Source organism: Pholcus phalangioides, unplaced genomic scaffold (assembly GCF_987345545.1).
Source record: "Pholcus phalangioides strain wild (caught in Gottingen) unplaced genomic scaffold, Ppha-v1.0 ptg000003l_1, whole genome shotgun sequence".
In the NCBI taxonomy this organism is placed as follows: Eukaryota; Metazoa; Arthropoda; class Arachnida; order Araneae; family Pholcidae; genus Pholcus; species Pholcus phalangioides.
Window position 1 is genome coordinate 24,883,662 of NW_028301596.1, and position 26,095 is coordinate 24,909,756.

Here is a 26,095-nt window from a genome sequence, read left to right on the forward strand (position 1 = left end):
TGTTACAAAGTTGTAAATGTGATAACCACAAGTTTCTTTCATTCCGCTATTGTAGCAAGGGTGCTAGGCAGGACGACACGAATGGTTTCATAATAACCATTACATGTAGTTTATATTTTATATATATTCATTTTTTTAAAATATAAATATAACCAGCCAGAGCGAGTCAACCAAAACACCAAGACCGAAGCTGATCCTTAGCTAAGGCTCTCTCCAGACAATCCCCCATTTAAACCAAGCCCACATTACTCACCAAAATAGAGCTAAGGTGAGACGACTCGACCTGGCAGTTATATATATATGTATATATAAATGTGTGTATATGTGTATCTCTCTTTTCGCTATTCAAGTTCTTGATGCATTTCATGTCCACAACACACATGCATACTCATATTGTCGTAGTCATGTTGCTCACCGAATAAGGTGCTAAGCGAGATGGCACGGGTGATCCCTAATTGTGTATATATTCCCTCACACAATACTTTTATTTTATATATTTTCATTAAATCCACCGGAGCGAGTGAACTCAACCCAATAAAACTGATGCTGGCTTCTAGTCCACAAGTTATCACCAATAAGGTGTTAAGCGAGATGACTCGCTCTGATGGATATATACACACACATATATATATATATATATATATACAAGGTGATTATAAAAAGACTATCCCGACATATGGGCCCCTAACTATCATACCATTCACAGAAACTGAATGAAATTTTGGCATAAGGTATTTTGAGGTATGCGCTCAAGAATGATATGGAAAACAACAGGGTCACTCTAACAGTTACGGTTACAGTGAGAAAATTTCGAAAATATCAAATGGCAACACCAAGTTTTTTGTATTGGAATGTGATCTCCATTGTGAAAAACCCCAAGTAGCGTTCGAACGGCAACTGTAGCATGAAAATCACCGGCGGTAGGCTAAAAGTGAGGACAACCAATAAGGACAGAGAAGCAGCATAAAATAAAGCATTTTATTGTGTTTCACAAATTTTCCACGTGACCTTGTGGAGGACTAATCGGGCTGGGATCTCAGCCGAAGAAACGGTGTGACGAATGAAACAAACATTAATGCTCTGGTGCACGGCAAAGTCCTTTTTACTTTTTCCTTGCCTAGCTCCCTGAAAATATGTTGTATGTTGTTGTTTTTTTTTTGTTTTTTTTTTTGACACAAATGTGTTCCAGACTCTGCCACAAAGCTGGGCTGGAAAAAATCTTGGCAACGGGATAAGTCCACTGGCAAAGTTCTGGCTTTCATTCATTCATTCAGGGCCATCTTAAGAGCATCATGGGCCCCCTTCTAGCTGGGCCGAGTGATATTTCTGAGGCCCTACCAGGCAACTTCCTGAAAATTTCAACCAGATCTCATTTTTATGAGGCCCCTTTTCTCTTGAGGTCCCCCGGCCATGCCTTAAGCACCTACCTCTTTGGAAGCAAGGTAATCAGTACAAAATGAAGAAGGAAAAAATCAGCCCAAGTGATTATTTTCCTAGATACTATAGGCCAGAGAGATGACTTATCATGGCTCATAAAAAAAAGTTTTCATTAATATTTTCTTCTCAATACTAAATCCACACAGTGGAAGGTTCGGATGGGCAGTAGCGTCGGAGCTGGGGGTGCTGTGGGTGCTCGAGCACCCACGGAAGTTTGTAGAACGGGTCCGAGCATACACAGAATTGATTCAAAAATCGAAATTTCCTACATGAATCTCAAGACAGGCACCCACAGATTCGAAACACTTCCGATGCCCTTGTGGATGGGTGGGATATATTTCAGTACAATGTGTTCAAGAATATGAGCGTGGAACGGAAGAAGGGTTTCAAAATTTGTACAGCCTATGTGCAGCAAAACCATAAATACACAGAGGATGCTCGAGCACCTACATTACTTTGAGGCATGGGGCCGAACACTCCCGTGCCTAAGCTTACAATTGATTCTGAAATCTAAATATTCTCTTATATTACATAAGAGGAAACGAAAGTGTTTCAGACTTATGAGTGCTCTGTTGAACTTTATATATAAAATTTTCATTTCTGAATTTATTCTGCCAGGTTGCTCAGCCCAGGGTCACAGACAGCTAAGGGGAGGATTTCAAACTTATAAGCCAATCCCTCTTCCCACACATCGATAATGTATAGTAGGCCTTCTTTACAATGAACAATGATTGAGTGATAGCTTTTTATCGAATTTTTTTTAGTTTTGTTTCTCATCTTTGAAACACCCAACCTGATGGGAAGGGAACATTGCAGGTGGGGGAGTGTACCACGTACCGCAGTGGTGTAGCTGTTATTTTTTTCAAAAATTATGCAAACTATAATTTTTATTGATACACATGCACAATTTAGATTAGGATGCTCAGTTTTCCTACTGAAAAATACAAAAAAATATGGAGAAAGAGTGGTGGCAATGCAGATTGCGGCTGCACGCATTTTTGTCTCTCTGTATTGTTATCTTAGAGTTTAATTTTTTTTCCCTTGTATTATATTTCTGAGTTATTTTTTTATTTTGCTTTAAATTTTTACACAGTTTGGTGCTATATTTTGTTTTAACATGCCTATATCAAAATTGTGCTGCTGTCCGAGATCTGATGAAAACATCATCTGTATTGATGATCAAATATCCTGCAATAAGTGTGAAGTGAAATTTCATTTTTTTTGTGCTGGCTATGCTGAACCCGCATTCAGAAAGTTGCGTAAACCAGTCACTAATTGGAAATGTTCAACCTGCCTTCAGACTGCCTCAGCCTGAACAAAAGCTGAATTTACATGTCTCGACCCAATTGCTGTATGAGTCAAGACACAACTACGTCTAACATCTCTCTACGTCTATTCTTAACAAGAATACAAATAGTTCATCTGCATGGGATCCAATTATTAGCAATAAAATTCCGAGTATAGATATTATTGACACTGCAAAAAATTTTATGGGTGATTTAACCCCGGAAGGTCACAATCTCCTCCTGACAATCTATGGTCTGATTGAGAATCATACAATATCCATTAAATCGTTCATAGCAGAAAAAATTGAATAACACGAGAAATCACTACAATCCATAATTAGACATATGGGCTGAAATTGCATAATGTAAACGAGAGCAACAGCGATTGACTAGAAAATAGAGATCTGAAATCTGAACTCGATTATCTAAAGATCGATCTTGTTGACCTCTAACAATACACCTGCAAGTGCAACATAGAAATTACCGGTATGCCAGAATCATCAAACGAAAATCTGACTAATCTAAAATACTCTCTGCTGCAATTTTTGGAAGTTCCTAATCTGGTGGACTGCATTAGTACTTTTCATCGTGTACCATCTATGCTTAAGGACCGCATAAAACCAATTATCTGCAAGTTTAACACCATGGAAAATCTTGATATTGTTTTGAGAGCTGCACGTGAGAAAAAAAATATGCGTGTCCAAGATTTCTAGTGGTTTATAACCTAATCAAGTTTACATAAATGAACATTTAGCTCCTTATACGAAACAACTGTTGTATGAATGTAAAAAATTCAAATCAGAGAATGATTTCCTTTTTTGCTGGGTCCGTGATAGCAAAGTTCATCTTAGAAAGCATGAGAAATCGAGCGATACAAGTAAAGTTGTTGGAGGATTTGTATAATATTTCTTAATATTTTATTTTTATATACATAGACGTTTTTTTTTTTTTTGGCTAATTTACAAATCAAGTGTTTCCTCAAAAGTTTATGCTCTCTGTTAATGCACATAATTATTTAAATACACTTTACAACTAAGTCAACAAGTTTGGTATTCTCATTAAGATAATGAATATACTGAGCAAAATGTGGACTATTTCAATTTGATTTAAACTGGAAATTTTTTTTTTTAACATATAAATGAGCTTGTTGGTTTTGTTTACATATTTTTTTTTTCAGTTATTACTTTATATTTATAGACAGGTATTCTGACTGATTAACTCATATAAAATGATATGGATTTAAACTGTCATAGTATCTGCACCCCACATAAACTTGAAAAGTTTTGATTTTTTTTCATACCGAGCACAACTCAGGTCTATCGCCATGGGCAATTTACTACCTAGTGAGTTGTGCCGGAAGTGTAAGTATGTGTACCTAACAGTCTGAGTGCGTGTCTAGTGTGTGTGATTTTTCAGTGCTGCCATCTATATCTCAGAAGTGAAGTGAGTGACTGAATATTTGTACTGTTTGTAGGACTGTTGCTCTCTGTGGCGAGTCTTTTTAATGGGGAGATCGGCTCGCATTTGCGCCTTGAAGTTGGAAACCACAGAAAACCAACTTCAGCCGACCACCACTGTGGTGACGGTGGGGCTCGAACCCGGGTTCCCGCGATGCGAGTCCGTTACTATGACCACTCGACCACCACAGCGGCGATTGCTTTGATTGATGATTTTGTTGATAACATTGCTTTATTAATCTTGTCTGAGATAGGGGTGAGTGAGGAGGAACTAAACTTTTCAATATCAATGGCTTCCAAAAATTTTCATGCTGCAGATCCTATAATAACTCTGGTGGTGTGTGCATTTTCTCGAAAACCTGCCTTGGATTTGTCTTGACTGACCCAGTACAAATCAATACTGCTGAAATTGTTCAGTTACTCGAACCTTCAATTAATTTATTAATAACCTGTATTTATAGGTCTCATGCCTTCACTGTTTCAGATTTTCTCCAGGAGTAAGAAATTTTATTGGGTAATATAAAAAACCGTGATGTAATTATTATTGGTGATATTAACATAAACATATTGGATCAAATTAATACTAATCATTATGAATATCTCTATCTTCTGTCAAGCAATGGGTTTTTTACTTATGATATCTCAAATCACCAGACCTTCCTCTAAGTCATGCATTGATCACATTTTTATAAGAAACTCTTCATGCTTTTGTTTTCTGAATCTGTAGTCTGGGAAAGGGATTTGACCGATCATTACCCGATTCTATGTAAATGATCATACTCTAATATTAATTCTGGTCCGGTACAAAAATTAAATGTTTATAGAAAAAAAAATATTAATTATTCCCAACTCAAGCTATATTTACAGAATTATACACTTTGCATAAATAATTCCCAAAGTGATGGTGCTTTTGATTAATTTATTGTTAAACTTGAAACCATCATAAATAACCATATATCATATCGTGATATTAACCTTTCCAGAAGGACTGATAAAACTGGGATTACATCAGAGATAAAACATTTAATTAAAATGAAACAGAAACTATATTTTAAAACTAAAAAATATCCATATGATCTGGAGGTTAGTACTGCATATTAGTCACACATTACCTAAAATACAAAATCACAATTTCTAAACAATTTTGCTTCTCTCAACAGTTTTCAAAATGTGATACTCCTTTCAAACGATGGAAGTTTATTGATAACATAATTGGTAAAAAATCGTAGCAATCCCCTTCTCGATAACATTGAACCCAAGTGCTTCCTGATAAATTTAACGATCATTTTGTAAACATTGTTTCATCACCCATTTCACTGTCGGATAACTACAAAAAATATGTCCCGTATTATAACAGATCTTTTTTCATCTCCCTAACTTACCCAGAAGAAATCATTTCTATTGTAAATTGGTTATCTCATTCGGTTTCTAGTGATGATATGATTAATTTATTGATTCTTAAAGGTTTTCCTTACCATTTAATTACACTGAAGAGCCAAAAAAACTGGTACATCTGCCTAATATCGTGTAGGGCCCCCGCGAGCCCGCAGAAGTGCCGCAACTCGACATGGCATGGACTCGACTAATGTCTGAAGTAGTGCTGGAGGTAATTGACACCATGAATCCTGCAGGGCTGTCCATAAATGTGTAGGAGTAAGAGGGGGTGGAGATCTCTTCTGAACAGCACGTTGCAAGGCATCCCAGATATGTTCAATAATGTTCATGCCTGGGGATTTAGGTGGCCAGCGGAAGTGTCTAAAGTCAGAAGAGTATTCCTGGAGCCACTTTGTAGCAATTCTGGACGTGTGGGGTGTCGCATTGTCCTGCTGAAATTGTCCAAGTCCGTCGGAATGCACAATGGACATGAATAGGTGCAGGTGATCAGACAGGATGCTTACGTACCTGTCACCTGTCAGAGTCGTATCTAGATGTATCAGGGGGTCCCATATCACGCCAACTGCACACGCCCCATACCATTAGAGAGCCTCCACCAGCTTGAATAGTCCCCTGTTGACATGCAGGGTCCATGGATTCATGAGGTTGTCTCCGTACCCGTACACTTCCATCAGCTCGGAGCAATTGGAACCGAGACTGGTCAGACTAGGCAACGTGTTTCCAGTCCTCAACAGTCCAATGTCTGTGTTGTCAGGCCCAGGCGAGGCGTAAAGCTTTGTGTCGTGCAGTCATCAAGGGTACACGAGTGGGCCTTCGAAATGGGCTCCGAAAGCCCATATCGATGATGTTTCGGTGAATGGTTCGCACGCTCACACTTGTTGATGGCCCAGCATTGAAATCTGCAGCAATTTGCGGAAGGGTTGCATGTCTGTCACGTTTAATGATTCTTGTCAGTTGTCATTGGTCCCATTCTTGCATGATCTTTTTCTGGCCGCAGCGATGTCGTAGATTTAATTTTTTACCGGATTCGCGATATTTATGGTACACTCGTGAAATGGTTGTACGTGAAAATCCAAATTTCATCGCTACCTCGGAGATGCTATGTCCCATCTCTCGTGCGCCGACTATAACACCACGTTCAAACTCACTTAAATCTCGATAACCTGCCATTGTAGCAGCAGTAACCGATCTAATAACTATGCCAGACACTTGTTGTGTTATATAGGCGTTGCCGACCGCGGCGCCGTACTCTGATTGGTTCCATATCTCTTTATTTGCATACGCATGCCTGTACCAGTTTTTTTGGCTCTTCAGTTTATAATACTTACTAATTTGATAAATAACTGCATACTAAACTGTGTTTATCCTAACTCTTTGAAAACTGCCACTGTTTTCTCAATTTTCAAATCAGGAAATCGTAATTATTCAAGTAATTATAGACCTATTTCCATTTTACCTTCTATTCCCAAGATTTTTGAAACTGTTCTAAAAAAAAAGAATACTCTCACTTCTCTCTGATACTAATGTTTTTCCTTTTAATCAACGTGGGTTTCTTTCTAATCATAACACTCAAATTGCTTTACTAGATTTTAGTACATACATAATACACAATCTTGACAAATCTAGAAAAACCATAGCTATATTCTTAGACATAAGAAAAGCCTTTGACACTGTTAATCATGAAATTATTCAATATAAGCTTGAGGCATGTGGAATTTGAGACATCCCCCTAAATTTCTTAGTGTCATATCTGACGAACAGATCTCAGAGAGTAAGATGTGGCTCTCATTCCAGTAAATTTTTAGGGTTTAACCAAGGAGTCCCCGAGGGATCAGTTCTTACCAAGTATATCAAAAGAATTAAACAAAAACTTCAATAAAGGAATCGAGTTGATTAGAATTTTTAAAATTTTACATTCACTTCATGAATAGGACATTTGCGTTGTGAAAAGAAAAAAAGAATTACATGACTCCTTGGTTACATAATCACAAAAATATATATATATATGATATAAATAAAATTAGATTACGATACCCATTTTTTTGACGTGCCTTTCAATACTTCATTGCTATTCACACAGACCACAAGCACGGAAATCGAAGTCATGCTGAAGCATTAATTTACTACATCTTAACACCTCGACATACTCATCAAGAATCGCCCCGAGAGAAGTGAAACTTACAAGATAGTACTCCTGGAGCGAGACTTTAAGCCAATCAGCATATTGCATGAGATCTACATCACGGATAGTTTCCAGGAACTCAGACCACCCGACCCCTTTCCAAGTGAAAGTGCACCTCGTCAAGCTAAGGACTGTCCGAAGGGGCCATGTGGTCAAACTTCCACTCCCACGATCCGTGAGAAAATTCCCGTTCACCAGGCGATTCATAATGAGTATGTCGAGGTGTTAAGATGTAGTAAATTAATATTTGAGCACGACTTCGATTTCCGTGCTTGTGGTCTGTGTGAATAGCAATGAAGTATTGAAAGGCACGCCGAAAAAATGGGTATCGCTGTAATCTAATTTTATTCATATCATATATATATTTTTGTGATTATGTAACCAAGGAGTCATGTAATTCTTTTTTTCTTTTCACAACGCAAATGTCCTATTCATGAAGTAAATGTAAAACTTTAAAAATTCTAATCGATTCGAATCCTTTCTTGAAGTTTTGTTTAAGTCTTTTGATATTTTTAGTAACGAGTGAATATAACTTTAAATATCAAATTTAGAGATAATAAATATGATTTGAATAATTGAGCTACTGTCAGAAAGGCAAAATATTTAAAATGTTGATAAATATAATGGGAGAAAATCAATTACTTTAATTAGTGTGAGGGGCAATTTCTTTAAAAAAACAAAAGACTAAAAGTGCACGAAGATATCATCAATAGACAAACATCTTTTGAGGTACTTCTTGTACATGTAAAGAGAGGAAGCATTCCTAATTTCAATGGGCAGAGAGTTATAAAACTTAGCTATTAGGTAAGAGAAATGAATTTTTTTTTGTTTTTCTGAACAATTGGCAAAGAATATGTAGCGTTACGCCTAGCAGAAGATCGAGTGGATATTAATGGTAGGGAGTATTGACGTTTAAAGAGAAATAAGAAGGATTTATAAAAACATAAGTATCTAAGTGGTAGAATTTCTATATTTTTGAAGAGAGTGATGGATGCAGTATAATAGTCATTAAAAATTGAGGCCTTGAAAATAAATAAGAGTCTTTGAAAAAGAATTTTTTTTTAAGAATTCTGTGAGAGTCCTTGAAAAATTTGTGTTTTCCGAAATAGTTTTCGCCACTTTTTTTTTTTACTTCGTAAGTGACGTCCTTAAAAAAGTGCAAAGCACAGGGAAAAAGCCTTAGCAGCCAATAACCCTGGATAATTGGATTTAAAGCACGTTTTTCCCCATTATTATTAAGCCGGGTTTTCATAGGAGCAGGTTTTTTGTGCTGCGTGCAAAGTGAATCGCCCAGCGTGACCAACACCTACTAGAGAATTTTCAAGGCCGCAACACGAGCTCGTGACATCACTAAACTTAGGCGACTGCTTGCGCTACGCACTGTGGAATCGACTTGATATGTGTACCGTACTCATTTATTATTCCGCGAGTAAAATTGGTGCTATGAAATATTTCTGCCTTAACGTTTTACTAGATGAATTTAGGTTATATATATTTATATTTTTTTATTTTAATCACCCCCCCCCCCCTCCCCATTTTTCAGTTCAGACAAAAATACAAAAAATTCCCTGTACTTGTCTAGGTTCACAGAACCATTGAAATTATCCTTTTCCTCCTTGAAAATGGGTTTTAGGAAAATAAATTTATAACTTAAATATGCATTTTTTTACATACCCCACAACACCGGAAAACACTTTTGCCCTTGTTGGTAGAAAAATTGGATGACCGAGGGGTAGGGGGATTCCTCCAGTATTTTTACTTTTTACTGCACAAAAAAAGGAAAGAAATTGCATCTCTCCTCCCCCCCCAAAAAAAATCGAAACGTAAGAGCGGTAAACGAAAAGAGCTCGAGACATTTGACCAAAATCGCTATGTACTGTACGTATAAAGGTGCACTGCCCATTGATTCTTTTCTTTTCGAAAAATAGCCGTAATATCATATACACTCAAACCTCTAATTTTTTCTCTCATCTTGGTGATTTTCCATGTATATTTTATAGTTATTTTTTAAATACGTATCTTAAAGATATTTTTTTTAGTAATGTATATCTAACGTGTTTCTGCGTCCCTTCTCATTTGGCGCCCGGTGCAATTGCTATGGTCGTACTGCCTCAAGACCGCTCCTGATTATGCTGCTCCAAAACTGCTACAAATTTGGAATTTTACTTCTCCAAAACAGCTCTGAAATGGACTTTGTCACTTCCCACCCCTACCTGTGTCTCCAAGTCATTCTTTTAGTCACTCCCCCATGTGCACACTGTTTTAGTGACTCCTATACTTGGATATGCTCTAGGTTACTCTTTTGGTTACTCACTGACTGGGTCACTCTTTACACGTTCACACTTGCTTTAGAGTCTATCATTCTTTTGGTCATTTGCTTGCGCACATTCTAGGTGACTCTTTTGATCATTCACATGCTTGCACACACTCTAGGTCACTCCAGGACAGCCGAATTGTAGTGTCTATAGTATGTATTAATTTTTTTATAAAATGTGATAATACTTGCAGTTTACTGATGTATTATTTAATTAGAATATCACAAGAAAAATCTTGCTACAGATTTATTTTGCGGTCTGATTTAGATTTTTACATCTTTCTTTTTTTTTGTTTCATTAATAGGTAGTTAAACTCATTCGATGTTCGTGTGAAAAATCTACGAGGGAATTGTTGTTGACTGTTCGACCAAATGGTTTGTATCTATTATTCAATCAGTTTAACCATATAAAAATTGATAGTCATTGTAAATAGTCATTTTTAACAGAAGTACTTTGTTGCCACTCGTGTAGTCATAGTGACAGACTTTCATCATGAGGACCCGGGCTCAACCCCTACAGTTGTAGTAGGCTGAAGTTTTCTGTGGTTCCCATCTTTGAGGCTTGAATGCGAGCTGATCTCTACATTAAAAAGTCTCGCCACAGAGAGCAACAGACCTACAAAGGTATAAATCAATTATTCAAGTGTTACACTTCATCCCTAGCTTGAAAAGATAGGCAGGACTAAAATTCATGCATAACACTAGATATGCACTGAGACTATTAAATAACAGGTACACATGACACACTTTGACAAACTGATTTTTATAAAGGGCCCTCCCTACCAATTTGCATATTAACTCTCGCAAATTGTGAACAGATCTACTTGCCACGAGGTCCTCGGGTTGTGTCCGGGTGAGACCCATACATCAATAAAACAAATCATTCTCATTCCCAACCAATATGATAAATACTAATTTAATACAAAAATGACAAATTTAAGAGAATACCAGGTTCTCTAGAATAAGGATGTGAACTTAAAAATGATCAAATCTTAGAATCATTAGCGGATCAGCGGCATGATTTCAGGGGTTTCATCTTGCGCTTAATTATTATTACCCTTGCGAGGCAGTTTCGGCACCTCTCTGGTGTATAAGTCGCACCAGTAAAATAACCCAGAAAGATTGATGCTGTGTTCCCAGACAGATGAAATGCGATAAAAATTGTCGCTTGGCAGTGAGTGGTTAGGCAGGGCTATCTTAAGAGTGTCATAGGCCCTCGGGCCAAGTGATTTTTCCGAGACATTACCAGGCGAATTCCCAAAAAATTCAACTGTTCATTTTTCTGAGGACCCTCTTCTCTTGAGGCCCCTGGCCGTGCCCGGATGGGCCCATACGTCAAGACGGCACTGTGGTTAGGGAGCTAGCCTCTGATTGTGCAAGTCTGGGTTTGAATCCCGGTTCTTTGATGTCTACTAACACTAACCAATTTCCTGGGCAGTTTTGATCACTTGGGAGTGCATGAGGATCCTATTTTAGAAAAAATCAAGGGATTCTCTGTGAATTATTGAGCACTCACAGTTTCAAATTTTTCATAAAAACATTAAATTTTTGTTTGCTTCTGCATAGGCTACACAGTTTAGAGCCACCCTTTTGTGGTTCGATCAAGAATTCCTAGAATATAGGCATGAAGACACTTTAGTTCATTCTACCGTGGAAGTAAAAGAAATACTAACAGACTGCAACTGGAAAATGTATCTGAAAGAACAGGTACCCAGTGATAGTGATTCATCAAAAATGATGTAATATCGGCCATGCCAAGGTTCAGTGGTTGCATTTGAAGCCACTTTGTGAAATCCTAACAAACAGTCGATGGGAGGAAATATATTTAAAATTTTCAATAGTTTCTAAAACATTTTGAAAAAAAGTTTAAAAATTTAGGGTCTTTCTTTTTGGAAAATATGAAAGAAAAATTCCAAAAACTTCCGAAAATGTACAAAAATAAATAAACGATGTCCCGAAAATAAACAAAAATGATCCTGAAACATTATCAATAATTTGTAAGTTGAAAATCTCTCATTCCCCCCCCCCCTTTTTTCCCTATGTCCGTGCTTAAAAATATTCAAATCATAATTCTGCCTTAGATTAGTTACTTCTGAAATATAAAATTTCATTCAATGTTTTTTTTTCCTCAATAGATTTGATATCAAGTAATATATACTTCTAGATATGGGGGGCACCTAATCTGTTGAAGTGCTTAGGGACCCCAAACGTTTTAATCTGACCCTGAGTTAAACTTACAGGGTTTTACTAATCTTTGCATTAAAGAGTGAATTGGCACTTGTGCTTGTGCACTCGACTCTCCTGGTGGTGGTCTTTGCACCATGTCCTGAATTTCGTTGCAATTTGGTCAGGCTCTTCAAAACTTATACGATTTCATATTTTTCCTATTGCCAGATTAAATTAAATTTACACAACATATGTAAAATTTTATTTACTCTCATTTTTCCCACAGTTAGCAAAGGAAAAAAAGAATGTCTTACTTTTTGTAGAGTTTGAATTACAACTTGCCCATGCAGCACTAAGATGTCTTTATTCCAATTATACTGATTACATAGAAGAGTTGATCCACTTTGCCCAAGAATAATATTTAGAAGACACCAACGAATAAGGCAAATACACAAAAAATAATAAAAGTCCTAATACATTTCAACACCAATGGGTGACGTCTTCAGAAGAAAAATTTAACCACTAGTTTCGCTGACAGAGTTTCCCATTTGGGTTGAATACCAAATCTTCATGCTCGGTTGCTGAGCGGAAGAAGTACGTCTGTTGACTTCAAACGTCGTGGTCAAAATGAAGCTGTGAGCCTGTGTGAGATACTAATGCAGCGTCCTGATTGGACATTTGTGGAATAGTGCTATCCGATTGTTCCATTCGAATTTTCTTGTAATGCCCGCTCGAAATGAATTTAAGCCATGGTGTTGCGATCGGGGGTGTAGATTTATTATAGTTCACTAGTATATTTTTGAAGGCCCGAATATATGTGCCTTCATAGAAATCTAGATCAACTGTGGACTTGACTTTATGAAAAACTCTCGCTTCTTGAAATTTGAATTTATGGCCTTCTTGCCAACAGTGAGTGGCGATGGTTGATTTTTCACATTCCTGATTCTTAACACAGCGAGCGTGTTCATTTAATCTTCCTTTTATGGGTCTCCTTGTCTGTCCTATATAACTAAGAGAGCAATCACCACATCGAATGTAGTAAATGCCCCATTGTTTATTCTGCAGTATAGCATCTTTAGGGGGCATGAAACCAAAGTTTTTAGTGGGCACATCTATGGTTGTTAGATTAAAGTTTTTAAGAATCGGTTTGATCTTCAGTGAGAGTATTGGATCGTAGGGTATGACTATACTTTCTCTGAGTGGTCTCTCTGTAATATTTTCTAGAGTGGTTCCTCGTGCCGGTTTCAAGAATTTTCTACTTAATTCGTCAACGATCTTGGTGTTGAACCCCCTGTCTATCGCAATTGCTCTCATGGTTTCAAGTTCATGGTCTAAAGTGTTCCGATCTGAACAGATGTTAAATGCTCTCGCTACATAGGTGCGAAAAGACGAAAGTTTCTGTTGCATGTGATGGCAAGATCTGAAATGAGGTGGTAATGAGACTGCGAAAGGCTTACGATAGACCGAGGTTTGGAACTGTGATTTCTGTTTCGTTACTGATACGTCCAAGAAAGAGACTTCATTGTTAGTTTCAAATTCGGCTGTGAACTGAACATGAGGGTCTATGTCATTCATAACGAGTAACAATTGTTCCAAGTCATCTTTAGAGCCGTCCCAAAGCACAAAAGTATTGTCCACGTATCTTCGATAAAATGCGAAGGGCCCAACGTTCAATAGCTTACTCTCAAAGTCGTCCATATATATATCACACAAAATCGGCGAGATGGGATTGTCCATTGCTAGACCATCTGTCTGGGTGTAAAACTTGTCACCGAAACTGAAGGCTGTTTGTGAGATACATGTGAAGGTGAGATTGCAAATTTCTTCTACTTCAGGCTGTGAAAAATTGTGGGTTTTAAGTCGTCTTTCTAGACAACTGATACTACCACCTATGGGAATGTTCGTAAACATTGACACTACGTCGAAAGACACCATGTTGAGCTGTTTGGGTTCAATTGTACGTATTATTTGAGCGAAGCTAGATGAATTTCTAACTGTATTATTATTTGATTTAGTGAGTGGAGAGAGAATTGGGACCAGGAATTTAGCGAGCTTGTATGACGCTGTACCAATGTTAGAGACTACGGGACAGAGAGATAGTGTTGGTTTGTGCACTTTGGGTAGGCCATAGATCCGTGACGAAATGGCGTTTGATGGAATTACGCTCTTTTTTTACATGCTCGGGAAGAGAGACACTGGTTTTTACCACTTCTTTCAATTTTCTCAAGTGAGAATCAGATGGATCTTTCTTTAATTCTTTATCTTAATGCTTTCCAGGATTCTGATCGAGTGAACTTGCCGCAATCGACACACAGTGAGAGAGAGAAATGATTCAAGAGAGTTTTTAGATTTTAACTAAAGTAAATTTATTAACTTTTTTAACAATTATTTAGGTTATGATTAACAAAATTAACATAAAAACATTGCTCAAATTCATACCAATCCCCATGCACAAGGGCGTAGCGAGGGGGGACTTATGTGTCTGGTCCCCCCCCCCCCCCCGAAATGTGGGAAAATGACAGAAAAAAGGGAAAAAGATGGATAAATCCTTTGTTCTATCACTTTGAGCCCCCCCCCCCCCCACCCAGAAATGAAAGTGGTCTCGCCCCCGAACAAAATTTCTGGCTACGCCCCTGCCCATGCAAGTCCGTTGAAATATCACAGTATAGTCTGGCAACTGAAGTTTGACGTGGCAAGAGGTGGCGGCGAGACCTGCAGGCCCAATAGCTAACGTGCGTCTGCAGCCTGCGGTAGACCCAAAACCAGCAACCAATCAAAAAGCATAATTTTGATGTCACCAAAAAGGATCCCTCTTCCAAAAGATCCCCCTCTGTAGTGTTCTGTAGCGCGTCTCTCAGTTGAGAACCTTGACGAAACAATATGGTATAAGGCTCGAGAGCATATATATATGACATGAATGTCGCTCTCCACTTATTAAAGATATACTCATTACAAGATATACAGAAGACTGGATGTTGTGAAGATATTTAGTATTTGAGATGTTAATTTTTTAAGGAAGGAAAAAACTCATCCCTGCCTCTACCGGGAGTCGAACCCGGGTCCCTCGATTGCCGGACGAGTGCTCTGACCACTAAGCTATCGAGGGAACCCGGGTTCGACTCCCGGTAGAGGCAGAGATGAGTTTTTTCCTTCCTTAAAAAAAAAAAATTAACATCTCAAATACTAAATATCTTCACAACATCCAGTCTTCTGTATATCTTGTATTAACAAGTGGAGAGCGACATTCATGTCATATATATAGCCCTCTGGTGGCTCGTCGTCCATGAGCTATTAGCTGATCGGTTTCACCGTCCATTGCACGGTTCCGTTCGGCATATATACGCTCTAGCGAAGGAAAATCTCTATCTCCTCTGTAGCTTAGTGGTCAGAGCACTCGTCCTGCAATCGAAGGAACCCGGGTTCGACTCCCGGTAGAGGCAGAGATGAGTTTTTTCCTTCCTTAAAAAATTAACATCTCAAATACTAAATATCTTCACAACATCCAGTCTTCTGTATATCTTGTATTAACAAGTGGAGAGCGACATTCATGTCATAATAAATTTCTGTTTATGCTTGTCATCATGAGTGCTCACTATTCAAAGAACATAAATAAGGTCACTACATTGGCGCAGTCGACAGGATAGTGAGCAATAGATCGGACAATATTTAACGGAAAAACTTTCGTCGTGAGAAGGCGACGCGAAGAGAACTTTTGTCGTGAGGAGACGATACGAAGAGCACTTGAAGAGTGTTGGAAGAACGAAGTAAAAGTACGGTGAGTGTTTTTTTTTCATAAGAAAATTCGCTGGTTTTCTTTTCTTTGAGAGAATCATGGCTTTCTTAGCCAGAGGCAAAAAAGAGGACTTACAGCAAGTCGCTGCGGAAATGGGACTTGAAAATGTTATGCAGATGAAAGTATTTCAACTCAAATCCGCAATAACGGAGGCAGAATGCGATGACAAAGAGTTCATCGAACAGTTTTTGAATACCGTAATTGAGGAGAGAAAACGGACAGAGATGGAAGCAAGTGAGGAGAGAAAACGGAAAGAGATGGAAGCACGTGAGGAGAGAAAACGGAAAGAGATGGAAGCTAGTGAGGAGAGAAAACGGAAAGAGATGGAAGCTAGTGAGGAGAGACGAATGGAGTTCGAACTCAGAAAAATGCAACTAGAAAATGAAAGGATTCGCATCAGCGCGGCAGGTGAATCCCAGATTAACTCAATGGCAAGGCCAAGAGTAGAGCTACAGGACATTTTGCAAAAGTTTGATCTGAAGAGCAACGAGATCAGCCTCTACCTGGTGCTGTTTGAAAGACAAGCGAAAAGAGCCGAAATAAAAAGGGAACTTTGGGTTTCATATCTGATTGGACTATTACCTTATGATGTTGCGCAAGTTTATGCTAGAGAAAATGAAGAGACAACAGATGACTATGACCAAGTCAAATCCATTTTGCTTAAGAGATATAAGCTTACTCCCGAGAGGTTTCGACAGATGTTCACGAAGCACAGTAAACGATCGGAAGCAACGTGGTGTGATTTTGCTTATGAACTCAGAAACTTCTTCACTGAATGAATCCGAGGCCTGGAGATTACCATGGTTGAAGAACTGTCTGATTTGATTATTACGGATCAGATAAAACGCAAAGTACCGTCAGAGATTCGAGATCATTTTATTGATGCGTGGTCTCAATTCAAGCGACCCGACATCCTTGCTAATAAGTTCGATGACTATGAGAACGCCAGGGCAGACATCGGCGAGGATAAGAAAGCTTTCTACGGAGAAGAAAAGTCATTGTTACAGCAACAACACTTCAGTTATAGAGAGGGACGAGGAGCATCGACAAGAACAGCATATCAACCACCAACTCGGAAATATCATAGCAATAAGGACTGGAACAAGACCGAAAACACGATTATCAGAAAAACCCGAAAGGAGTGTTACATCTGTGGACTGAACCATTTCGCTCGAGATTGTGACCGAAGATATAAGGCTAACACAAAAGAGAAATCGAAAGATAATGTGTTAATCGCAGAAATTTGATGAATTATTTAATTCCAGTGAATCGAGTCTGGATTTGAACCCTTTACGTTATGCTGACATTTGCGTAGATGATAGAAAAATCAGAAGCTTAGTGGATTCTGGTTGTCAAATCCCAGTGATTCATTCTGACTGTATACAGGGACCAATAACTAAGAAAGGGAAAATCATCTTAGCGAGTGCATTTGGAGAAAGAATTGAAGCATCCCTTGTGAATATCAGTGCTTCGCTGGAAATGGGAAATAACGAAGATTTTTGTAAACCTGTTAAAAATTTCGCTGCAGTAACAGATAAAGTTCGAGAACAATGCATTATTCCACCAAACGTACATGGACTACTTTGCGAGGCCGCAGACACAGAAGAAGGGCGATTGTCCTTCCCCACTAAAAGGGAATATCACAAGCCTCCTGCGACAGAGCGAAGGGAGAAGGGCGTGAGTGTGAATATTGAACAGGACAAGATGTCATCTCTACCCGAGGACAAATACAAAAGACAGACTGAGCTGGTGGATGACCTGACTGAGCATTTCGACACCACCAAAATCTGTGAAATCAAACGCGAGAAGGTTGGAGAAACTCACCATCTCAATACAACCAAGAGCCGAAGCAAATCTGAGTGCACCCTACAAATGGAATTGGATCTAAGAAGGATCATAGCGGAAGCTCGTGATTATGACGAAATGGCATACTTGTGGACATCTTGGAGAGACATCACTGATAAACCCGTCAGGAAATATTTCTGGGAATTCGAGAAGCTCAGCAACAAAACCGCGAAGCTTAATGGCTTTGAAGACACCATATCCATGTGGTGGGATAGCTACGAGTGTGACATACTCGAAGACGCCATATCTAAGCTGTGGAATCAGGTGAAACCACCATACAAGCAACTCCCCGCTTATGTCCAGTGCATGCCCAGGAACTGTTATGGTAGCGACAAGATTCAAGAACGCGGACCCGTTCCGGCGCATATTTTAGAGGACATGTGGGCCCATCAACGGGGTAGCATTATGGACCACATGAAGCTATTTACCGAGAAGCCATCGGTGGATGTCACTGTGGCACTAAAAGTGAAAAATATGACGGTGCCGAAAGTGAAGACGGCTGAAGAGTTTTTCACTTCGTTGAGATTGAAGCCGATGACGAAGGTCTTCTGGAAGATGTTTATATTCAACAGATCCAAAGGCAAAAAGATGGTTTGCCACGCGTTTGTCCACGAATTGTCCAATGGATTGGACTTCTGGATCCAATGTCAATCAAATGTTCGCAGACAGAGTCGAGGGTGATTTCATCACTATTCACCATGAGATGGGACACATTCAGTTTTTGATGCAGTACGTGCATCTGCCACATGTTTTCCGGGGCGGAACGAATCCTGGTTTCCACGAGGCCACCGGGGACATCCTCATCCTCGTCCTGCTGTTGATAAAGGGCTTCGACATGAAACACGAGGGTTTAATCACGTTGATGTCCGACGTGTTGCTGTCGTTTATGAACATCGACGTGAACGTGCTGATTCATATCAATCGGTCCGACGAGTTGGCGTCCGAAAAGTTCTGCGAGTCTACCGTAGGTTGCAGGGACGCGGCGACCGGCAAGATGCTCGAGAAACTCCTCCAAACGGATTACTTCCGAATCTTTGTGATAGACGGCGTGGAGATCATCGAGGTGATAACGACCAGGGCATCTAGAGAGTTGATGCTGGACCGTAGCTGAGATACTTTGAGCCGCGCTGTTGGAATTCGTCAAAGAACAGAACAAACAAGAGAATTCAGTTTGTGTTTATAGGTAAACCCAATCTTGCGTGGGGGGTGTAGTGTTCTGTAGCGCGTCTCTCAGTTGAGAACCTTGACGAAACAATGGTATAAGGCTCGAGAGCATAAGAAGAAGAAAAGCCTCAGGAGACCGGAGGTTGCAAAAACAAAATTGGACATTCGAAAATAAACAGAGAGAGAGAAGGGTGTGGAAAAGCGATAGAGTAGGATCGTCGTCTCATGTTAACGTTCTTATTTTATTATTTTTTTATTAATAAATTTCTGTTTATGCTTGTCATCATGAGTGCTCACTATTCAAAGAACATAAATAAGGTCACTACACCCTCCCTTCCTCGCTTAGCGGTGACTTGTCCTGCTTGGCGACTTGTATCAAGGTTTCTAGAATATATGAAGGACTTGTATGTCATGTTGGCGAGAGAAATTTGTGGCATCTGTAAAAAAGGATTTCAAAAGTAAATCCCCCCCCCCACCCCCTATTAAGGAAACACGTGAGAAATGTCCACAAAATTTTATGTGAAGGTTCCATTTTTTGCTTTGAAGAGAACTGTTCTGTGTGCAAAGTTTAGAACATTTTGTGATTACAGAGAACATTTGAAAGAAGTGCATTCTGTTACGTAAACTTAACATAAAATTTCTGTTACAAGGATATAATACATCAAGAACAAATGAGTTTTCCTTCAAAAAAATTATAAACATGGATTTTTTTATAATTAAAAAAAATGTATGAAACCAAAAAATAAATTTTATAAGTCATTTCATACTCGCTATTCATGCGAAATCTGCGTTAAAACCCTTACTTTTTTAGTTTATTAATTACCTTTGCAATTTAAATATTGAAACAATTACGTTTTATGTTTTTTTCTATTTGTATTTTTTCTGCTTTAACAGTGGTTTGATCCTTAAAATTTCTTGGGCTGCGTACTATTGACTATAACTTATATGATTTTTAAAAAAACAAGTAAGATTCATCCTGTTTTGATTCTATCATGTCAGACATAATATAAATAGAACATCTTATATATAAATGTGAAAGTATGTATATATGTGTGTGTGTGTGTGTGCGTGCACGCACGCACGCATGCATGCTCTTTATACAAATCCACAGTTTTAGACCGAGCGTCGCCAGATTTTGCATATATACCAAACAGGACCGGGATTGAACCGTAGGCTACTTTAAAAGTTCGTCAGAGCTGGGCAAATGCCCGAAATGGGCGAAAAACTGTGTGGCAACAATGGTTTTGGGGCCTCAACAATCACTTTCGGAACGTTTACTTTGGTTACCGTGGTTCCCAACAATGCGTTTCAGACGTGTGTATATATGCCTTTACAATGGTTTGTCACATCTTTAACGCTGCCATCATAACAGTTTATTCCTTTATAATGGTTTGTCACTTTTCCAATCCTCCCAGTAATTAAAAAAAACCCGGGAAGTGCCAGATATTTTTGCTTGCATGTATACAGGGTGTCCTGTAAGTGCTAGTGTGGCCTTTATCTCATCAACCACCCATCGTTGAGGTATAGTTTCAATTTAAAAAGTGCTTAAAAGGAGTTTGAATAATATTCGCTGCAGAAGCTGGACATATGGCGTCACTAACAACAGAGAACAACAACTACGGCGATAAAACTGGGAATAAAAATGTTCAACGCCAGCTGATGAACTCAATGCTTGCCTCAAATCATCAGCACTCTACTTCACCAAACACCAACTCTGGCCATATCGCTACATTGCAATTTACTGCCATTAGTGAGATGGGTTGGAAGTGAAAGTGCTGTCTATCGGTGGTCGCCTCGAGTTTGTTAGGACATCAACACTCTGGCACAAAGCTAAAAAATTATCATTATCCACCAACATGCGAGTTCAACTGCAAAATGACTCGGCACTGCTATCATTTTCACATCAGTTGATCAAACTTGGCAATGGAAGAATTCCCGTAGACCCAAGCACTGGACTGATAACGTTCCCAAATGGATTTTGCCAGTTATTATATATATAAACTCAGATCAAGAACTTGCAGACCACGTCTTCCCAAACATTCAACAAAATCACCGAAACCATGAGTGGCTTTGTGAGAGTGCGATTCTGGCACAGAAAAATGACAGTGTGAACAAGATCAACGGAAAAATCCTAAAAATTATTCCGGGAGACTCCACATCTTACAAATCGGTTGACACTGTCACAGACACAGCGCAGACAGTTCTGTATCCTGCAGAATTTCTGAACTCTTTGGATATTTCGGGTGTGCCACCACACAACTTGACCCTCAAAGTCGGAGCACCTAAAATGATTTTAAGAAATTAGGAGATACCGATACTCTGCAATGGCAGCAGACTCTGCGTGAAGAAATTGCACAATTACATCATTGAAGCAACGATTTTAACTGGATGTGCTGGAGGAGATGACGTCTTCATTCCACGTACCCCAATTATCACTGAAGAAATGCCATTCACTTTAAAGCGATTACAGTTCCCGATTCGTTTAGCTTTTGCCATGACAATCAACAAAGCGCAAGGCCAGTTGTTAGTAGTGGCAGGTATCAACCTACATGAGCCCTGTTTTTCACACGGACAGCTTTTCGTCACCTGTTCGTGTGTTGGTAATCCCAAAAATTTGTACATGTACGCACCAGATGGACAAACAAAAATATTGTGTATCCACAAGCGATTGCCTGAAGTTTTTAATTAAAATATTTAAAAATTAAAGTAATTTTTTTTTACTTAATGCAGAAATATTTGATTAAGAAATAATTAATAAGCTATATATATGTAAATTTTTTACAGGGCGGACAACGTCGCCGGGTATCAGCTAGTTTATTTATAAAAGCATGTTTAGTTTGATTGGATACTGGTGAAATGAATAAATCACATTTAATCATACATTAAAAAAACGAATATAGTAATGAGAAAAAAAAAAAACCTCAGTCGAGTTAGTGGGATTCGAACCCACAACCTTCGCAATGCGTGTCTTAGGCCGGTATTACACTATGAAAGTTCTTTGTCAAAGATCATTTATAAAATACGTTTGACAAAAAATTTCATAGTGTAATGGGCAACTTCGATAAAAGTCGCTCTTTATCAAGTTTTATTTTATCAAAGTTAGCCTCCTCGTCCTATATTTGAAAAAAGATTAATGCTGATGCTTTCTATACTGCAGTTTCAATTGCTGAAGTTTATGTATAGGCTGATATAGGCTGTATAGGCTTTATGATTTCATAAAGAAATTAGAAAATGAGTTGTAAGGTAGTCAGTGGGAGCTACAAATATCTTAATGCGGTATATGTGAACATCAGCCTACAAAAACAGAAACAAACAGTTGGATGCTTATCGGTTATAACGAATTCCGTCCTAGTTAACCTGCAATGCAATACTAAAATAATGTTGAATATATCGTTATAACGAATGGTCATATTTATATATATGGGATACAAGGGGTCTCATATTTTCAAGTAATATGTCACCACTCGTGGTGGTGGGGGGGGGGGGGGTGTTAATGACAAGGTGGGGGGGGGGAAGGAGTTCGAGTGATGATTGTTTGAGAAATAGAGGGGTAAGAAAATATGAAATTGGGTTATGGTATTTGGTTGGTATATATGAAATGGTATATTATTTCCGAAAGTAAAGTATTTATGTAAATTAGGCCCTATACTTCTGGTACTTGCAATCAGGTAGTGGGAGCCCTATAACATCACTCGGTCTGGGGCCGTGGCCCACACAAGGGGTGGGCTGACAAGGCTCCAGCTCTGAGGCCCGGGATGATTTTCATCATTTTTTTGTTTTTTCAACTATAAATTCATCATAAAGGGGAACGTGAAAGATCCCAGCCTAGGGGCCCTGCTTCAGGATGTGGGGACCATGCCTGGGGCCTTATGATGCTCTTAAGTTTTACAGACATGGGTTATAGCAAGATTGGGGTTGGATGGGTCAATGAAGGTTACATGTCGTGGGTGACAATGTATGAGTCCGCAAATTTTAGGGGGCGGGGTTGTTTCCAAGTTTTTCTTTGGGGAGCCACACTGGTGGATCGATTTTTTTTCAATAGATTAAGTTCCATAAAATCGAAAGTTGTATTTCAAGAAAAAAGCCCGAATATCTCTGATTCTGTTCATTCCCATATAACCTCTCAAAGAAGGATAGACGTAACTACAGATTTGTGTCAGAGTTCCTCACTCTTCGTAAGCCAATGCGCCACAGCGTTGGTTGATTTTCAACTTTGAGCCCTGAAGGCTAGTCGATCTCACGTTAAAAAGTCGCGCCACTGAGAGCAACAGTCCTACAACAGTAAAAATATTCAATCATTGCGCTTCACTCACAATTTAAAATATCGATGGCAGCACTGGAAAATCAGACAACACTAGATAGGCACTCAGACTGTTAGGTACACTCCCACATTTCCGGCACAACTCATTCAGTAGTAACTTGCCCATGACGATAGACCGGAGTTTTGCTAGGTTTGAAAGAAAGTCTTTGTAAACGTTAGAACCATTGAAATATTGATAACAATTCAATGGACCACTTACAGCCATGATTCCATGGCTCCCTTGTCTCAGCTCAGTCAACGGTTTACCCACGGCTCTCTTAATACTTGAAGTACTCATGGCCCCCACATGGGGGGGGGGCTGACAGGGCTCCGGCCCGGAAGTCAGGGGGGCCCGGGGAAAGAACTTTTTGATTTTTTTTCAGATATATCCCATAGGAAAATAGACAGGACTCTTTAATATCAATCATATCAATTTGTACTCGTATGGACGGATATCTTGAACTACGTACCTTAGATCTCATTGAAATTTTTTTCAACTATACACATGTGCAAGTAAACGAAATAAAACGGGGAAAAAAGCCCCGGAAACAAAGAAAAGAACATTGTACAAGGACCCCCCCCCCCCCGGCTCTCATGGCAGTCGTTCTCCTAGGAAGGAAGAAGAAAAGACATTGTGATAGTCATGGTTACTGAGACGTCAAGGACACCAGCATTTTGTGTGTCCTCAGGGCTATAGCCACTAGAATAATCCTCTTATCTAGTCGCGAGCGTGTGTAGGGACCTACAGGGCTACCGCGTGACCCCTGCCGTTTCAGTTCGTAGAAAGCCATAATGTCTTGATAGAATGAAAATTGGAATAAACAGACGTCGTATTCCACAGTGAAATTGCCTCTGGGTGCCGATAAAGCACATGACCCCCCCCCCAACAACCTGCGCTCTTCAGCGGACCCCCTCTATAGTGAACTAATAGTGTGTAAAAAAGACAAGAATGGTCCAGGCCCCAGGCCTGAAGCTCCGCCAGCCCCACTCTCGTAGGCGGGTTACGATACTGAGACAGCTTTGCTGCAAGCTTTTGTATACAGTGGATCCCGCATTACTTTTTCCTCCTTGGGTCCTGCGTCTCTCTGGTGCCAACTCTTATTACTGATACTCATCCAGATTTCTCGTTCAAAGCGTTTTCCCGCATAAAGTATTGTACGGAATGGCTGTAATGACATGTGTACTGAATCACGTGATTTCGCTCACGGTCCCTCTAGTAACTCCCTCCCTCTCCCAGTCCGAACAAATCAAGGGGGTTTTTTCTTTGCTTCTGAAAAAAAAGGCTACATTCCGCATCGGCCTTTTTTATTCGCTGTACTGTCTTGAGTGAGGACACATCCCCCCTCAAAACTTCTATTCACAGACGATATTGTTGAACAGAAAAATATTTACGGTTCGCGTCTGCAAAAATACAGTTGTTCGAAATCTTTTAGTAAAATAATTGAACGAGTTTGCGTACATAAAGGATTAATTTTTTTTCCCACGTGGATGAATTTTATGGTTCTAGCCCAAAAGAACGTAAGCAAAGCTAAAAATTTGAATTTTTGTTAAATTTTTATTTTGAGAATTAAGAGTTAACTATAATAAATCTATGTCAGAAGAGTTTGGCCCTGCATCGAGGCTAGTTGCGATGTTTGTTGAATTGTGTTTCATAAAGTTTAAAAACGATTATTTTTAATAGGGCATATCTACAAAACAGAGTAACCTCGTTCATACATCACTCAGTTATACGCCTTTCATGTTTATACGACATTTAACTTGGGTAGCAATTGGTAACAATACAGTTTAAACGACAAATACATTTTAATGTTAAAATATTTCATTCATTTATTTAACGTAAAACCTCAATTATTCGACGTTTTCACTTCGACTAAAACTCGGAATCTTTTAAAATCCATCAAATGCGCAGTGTATTGTATCAGTGCATCAATTGTATGCAGTGATAAAGCGTTGCTGCAACAGTTCTAGCATATTGTCACCGCAAAAGACATAAATTTTAGGGTGATTGCTGACGTATACGAAAATTGCCAGTGAGATGGCTGATGACCATTTAGAGTGGGCTTAGATGATTTGTTTATTGCCTCTTTCTTAGAATATGCAGATGTGGAGAGTCCCGAAGAAATGGGTTTCAATTGTTTTGACGGCCATATGACCTTTCAGAATTTTTTCTCTCCCTATGTTTTCAACGTTATCCCGAGAGGGGGAGAAAGTCTGCTGCAAGCATTTGGGGGGTACAGGTCTGCCGAAAATAGGTACACATGCACAGTAAGTTCTTTCGATCATTTCCTGTAGAACTTTCTTTCGATGTGGTGCTTTGCTTGCTGACAGGACCGTCTTAAGAGCATCATGGGCCTCCGGGCCAATTGATTTTTCTGAGGCCCAACCTAGAGAATTCTCAAAAATTTCAATTACTTCCCATTTTTGTAGGGCCCCCCTTCTCTTGAGGCCCCCCGGGCCGTGCTCGGGTGGGTCCATGCGTTCAGATGGCACTGCTTGCTAACTGTGTCAAATTCGTCATTCGTAATGTTGGAAAAACAAAAAACGCTCTCTCTAAAAAAACTGGAAATTTTGGAAGAATTTTAAATTGATAACGAAAGTTCATCTTGCAAACAGGTCCGTCATTTAGGGCCCCCCCCCCGGCTTTTGAAAATACCCTAAAAAGGGTATATATATATATATACAAATATATATATATACATACATTGAGTACGCATGTTTTCCCCCCTGGAAGAATTTTGCTCCCCCCCCCCTCCTCC

General features: G+C 39.1%; 1 protein-coding gene and 1 non-coding gene across 3 annotated transcripts in view; both read left to right on the forward strand.

The window, feature by feature from the left end:
- The window catches only part of Ptpmeg (protein tyrosine phosphatase Meg), a 595,691-nt gene that overhangs the window by 374,410 nt on the left and 195,186 nt on the right, over window positions 1-26,095 (forward strand). For both annotated transcript variants that reach the window (XM_089247192.1, XM_089247198.1), the window contains one exon: window positions 10,377-10,446. In XM_089247192.1, the coding sequence (XP_089103318.1) occupies window positions 10,377-10,446 (70 nt within the window). The remainder of the gene's footprint in view (window positions 1-10,376; window positions 10,447-26,095) is intronic.
- TRNAA-UGC (transfer RNA alanine (anticodon UGC)) lies at window positions 15,605-15,677 on the forward strand. Its single transcript has one exon. It is a non-coding gene; the product is annotated as a tRNA-Ala (tRNA).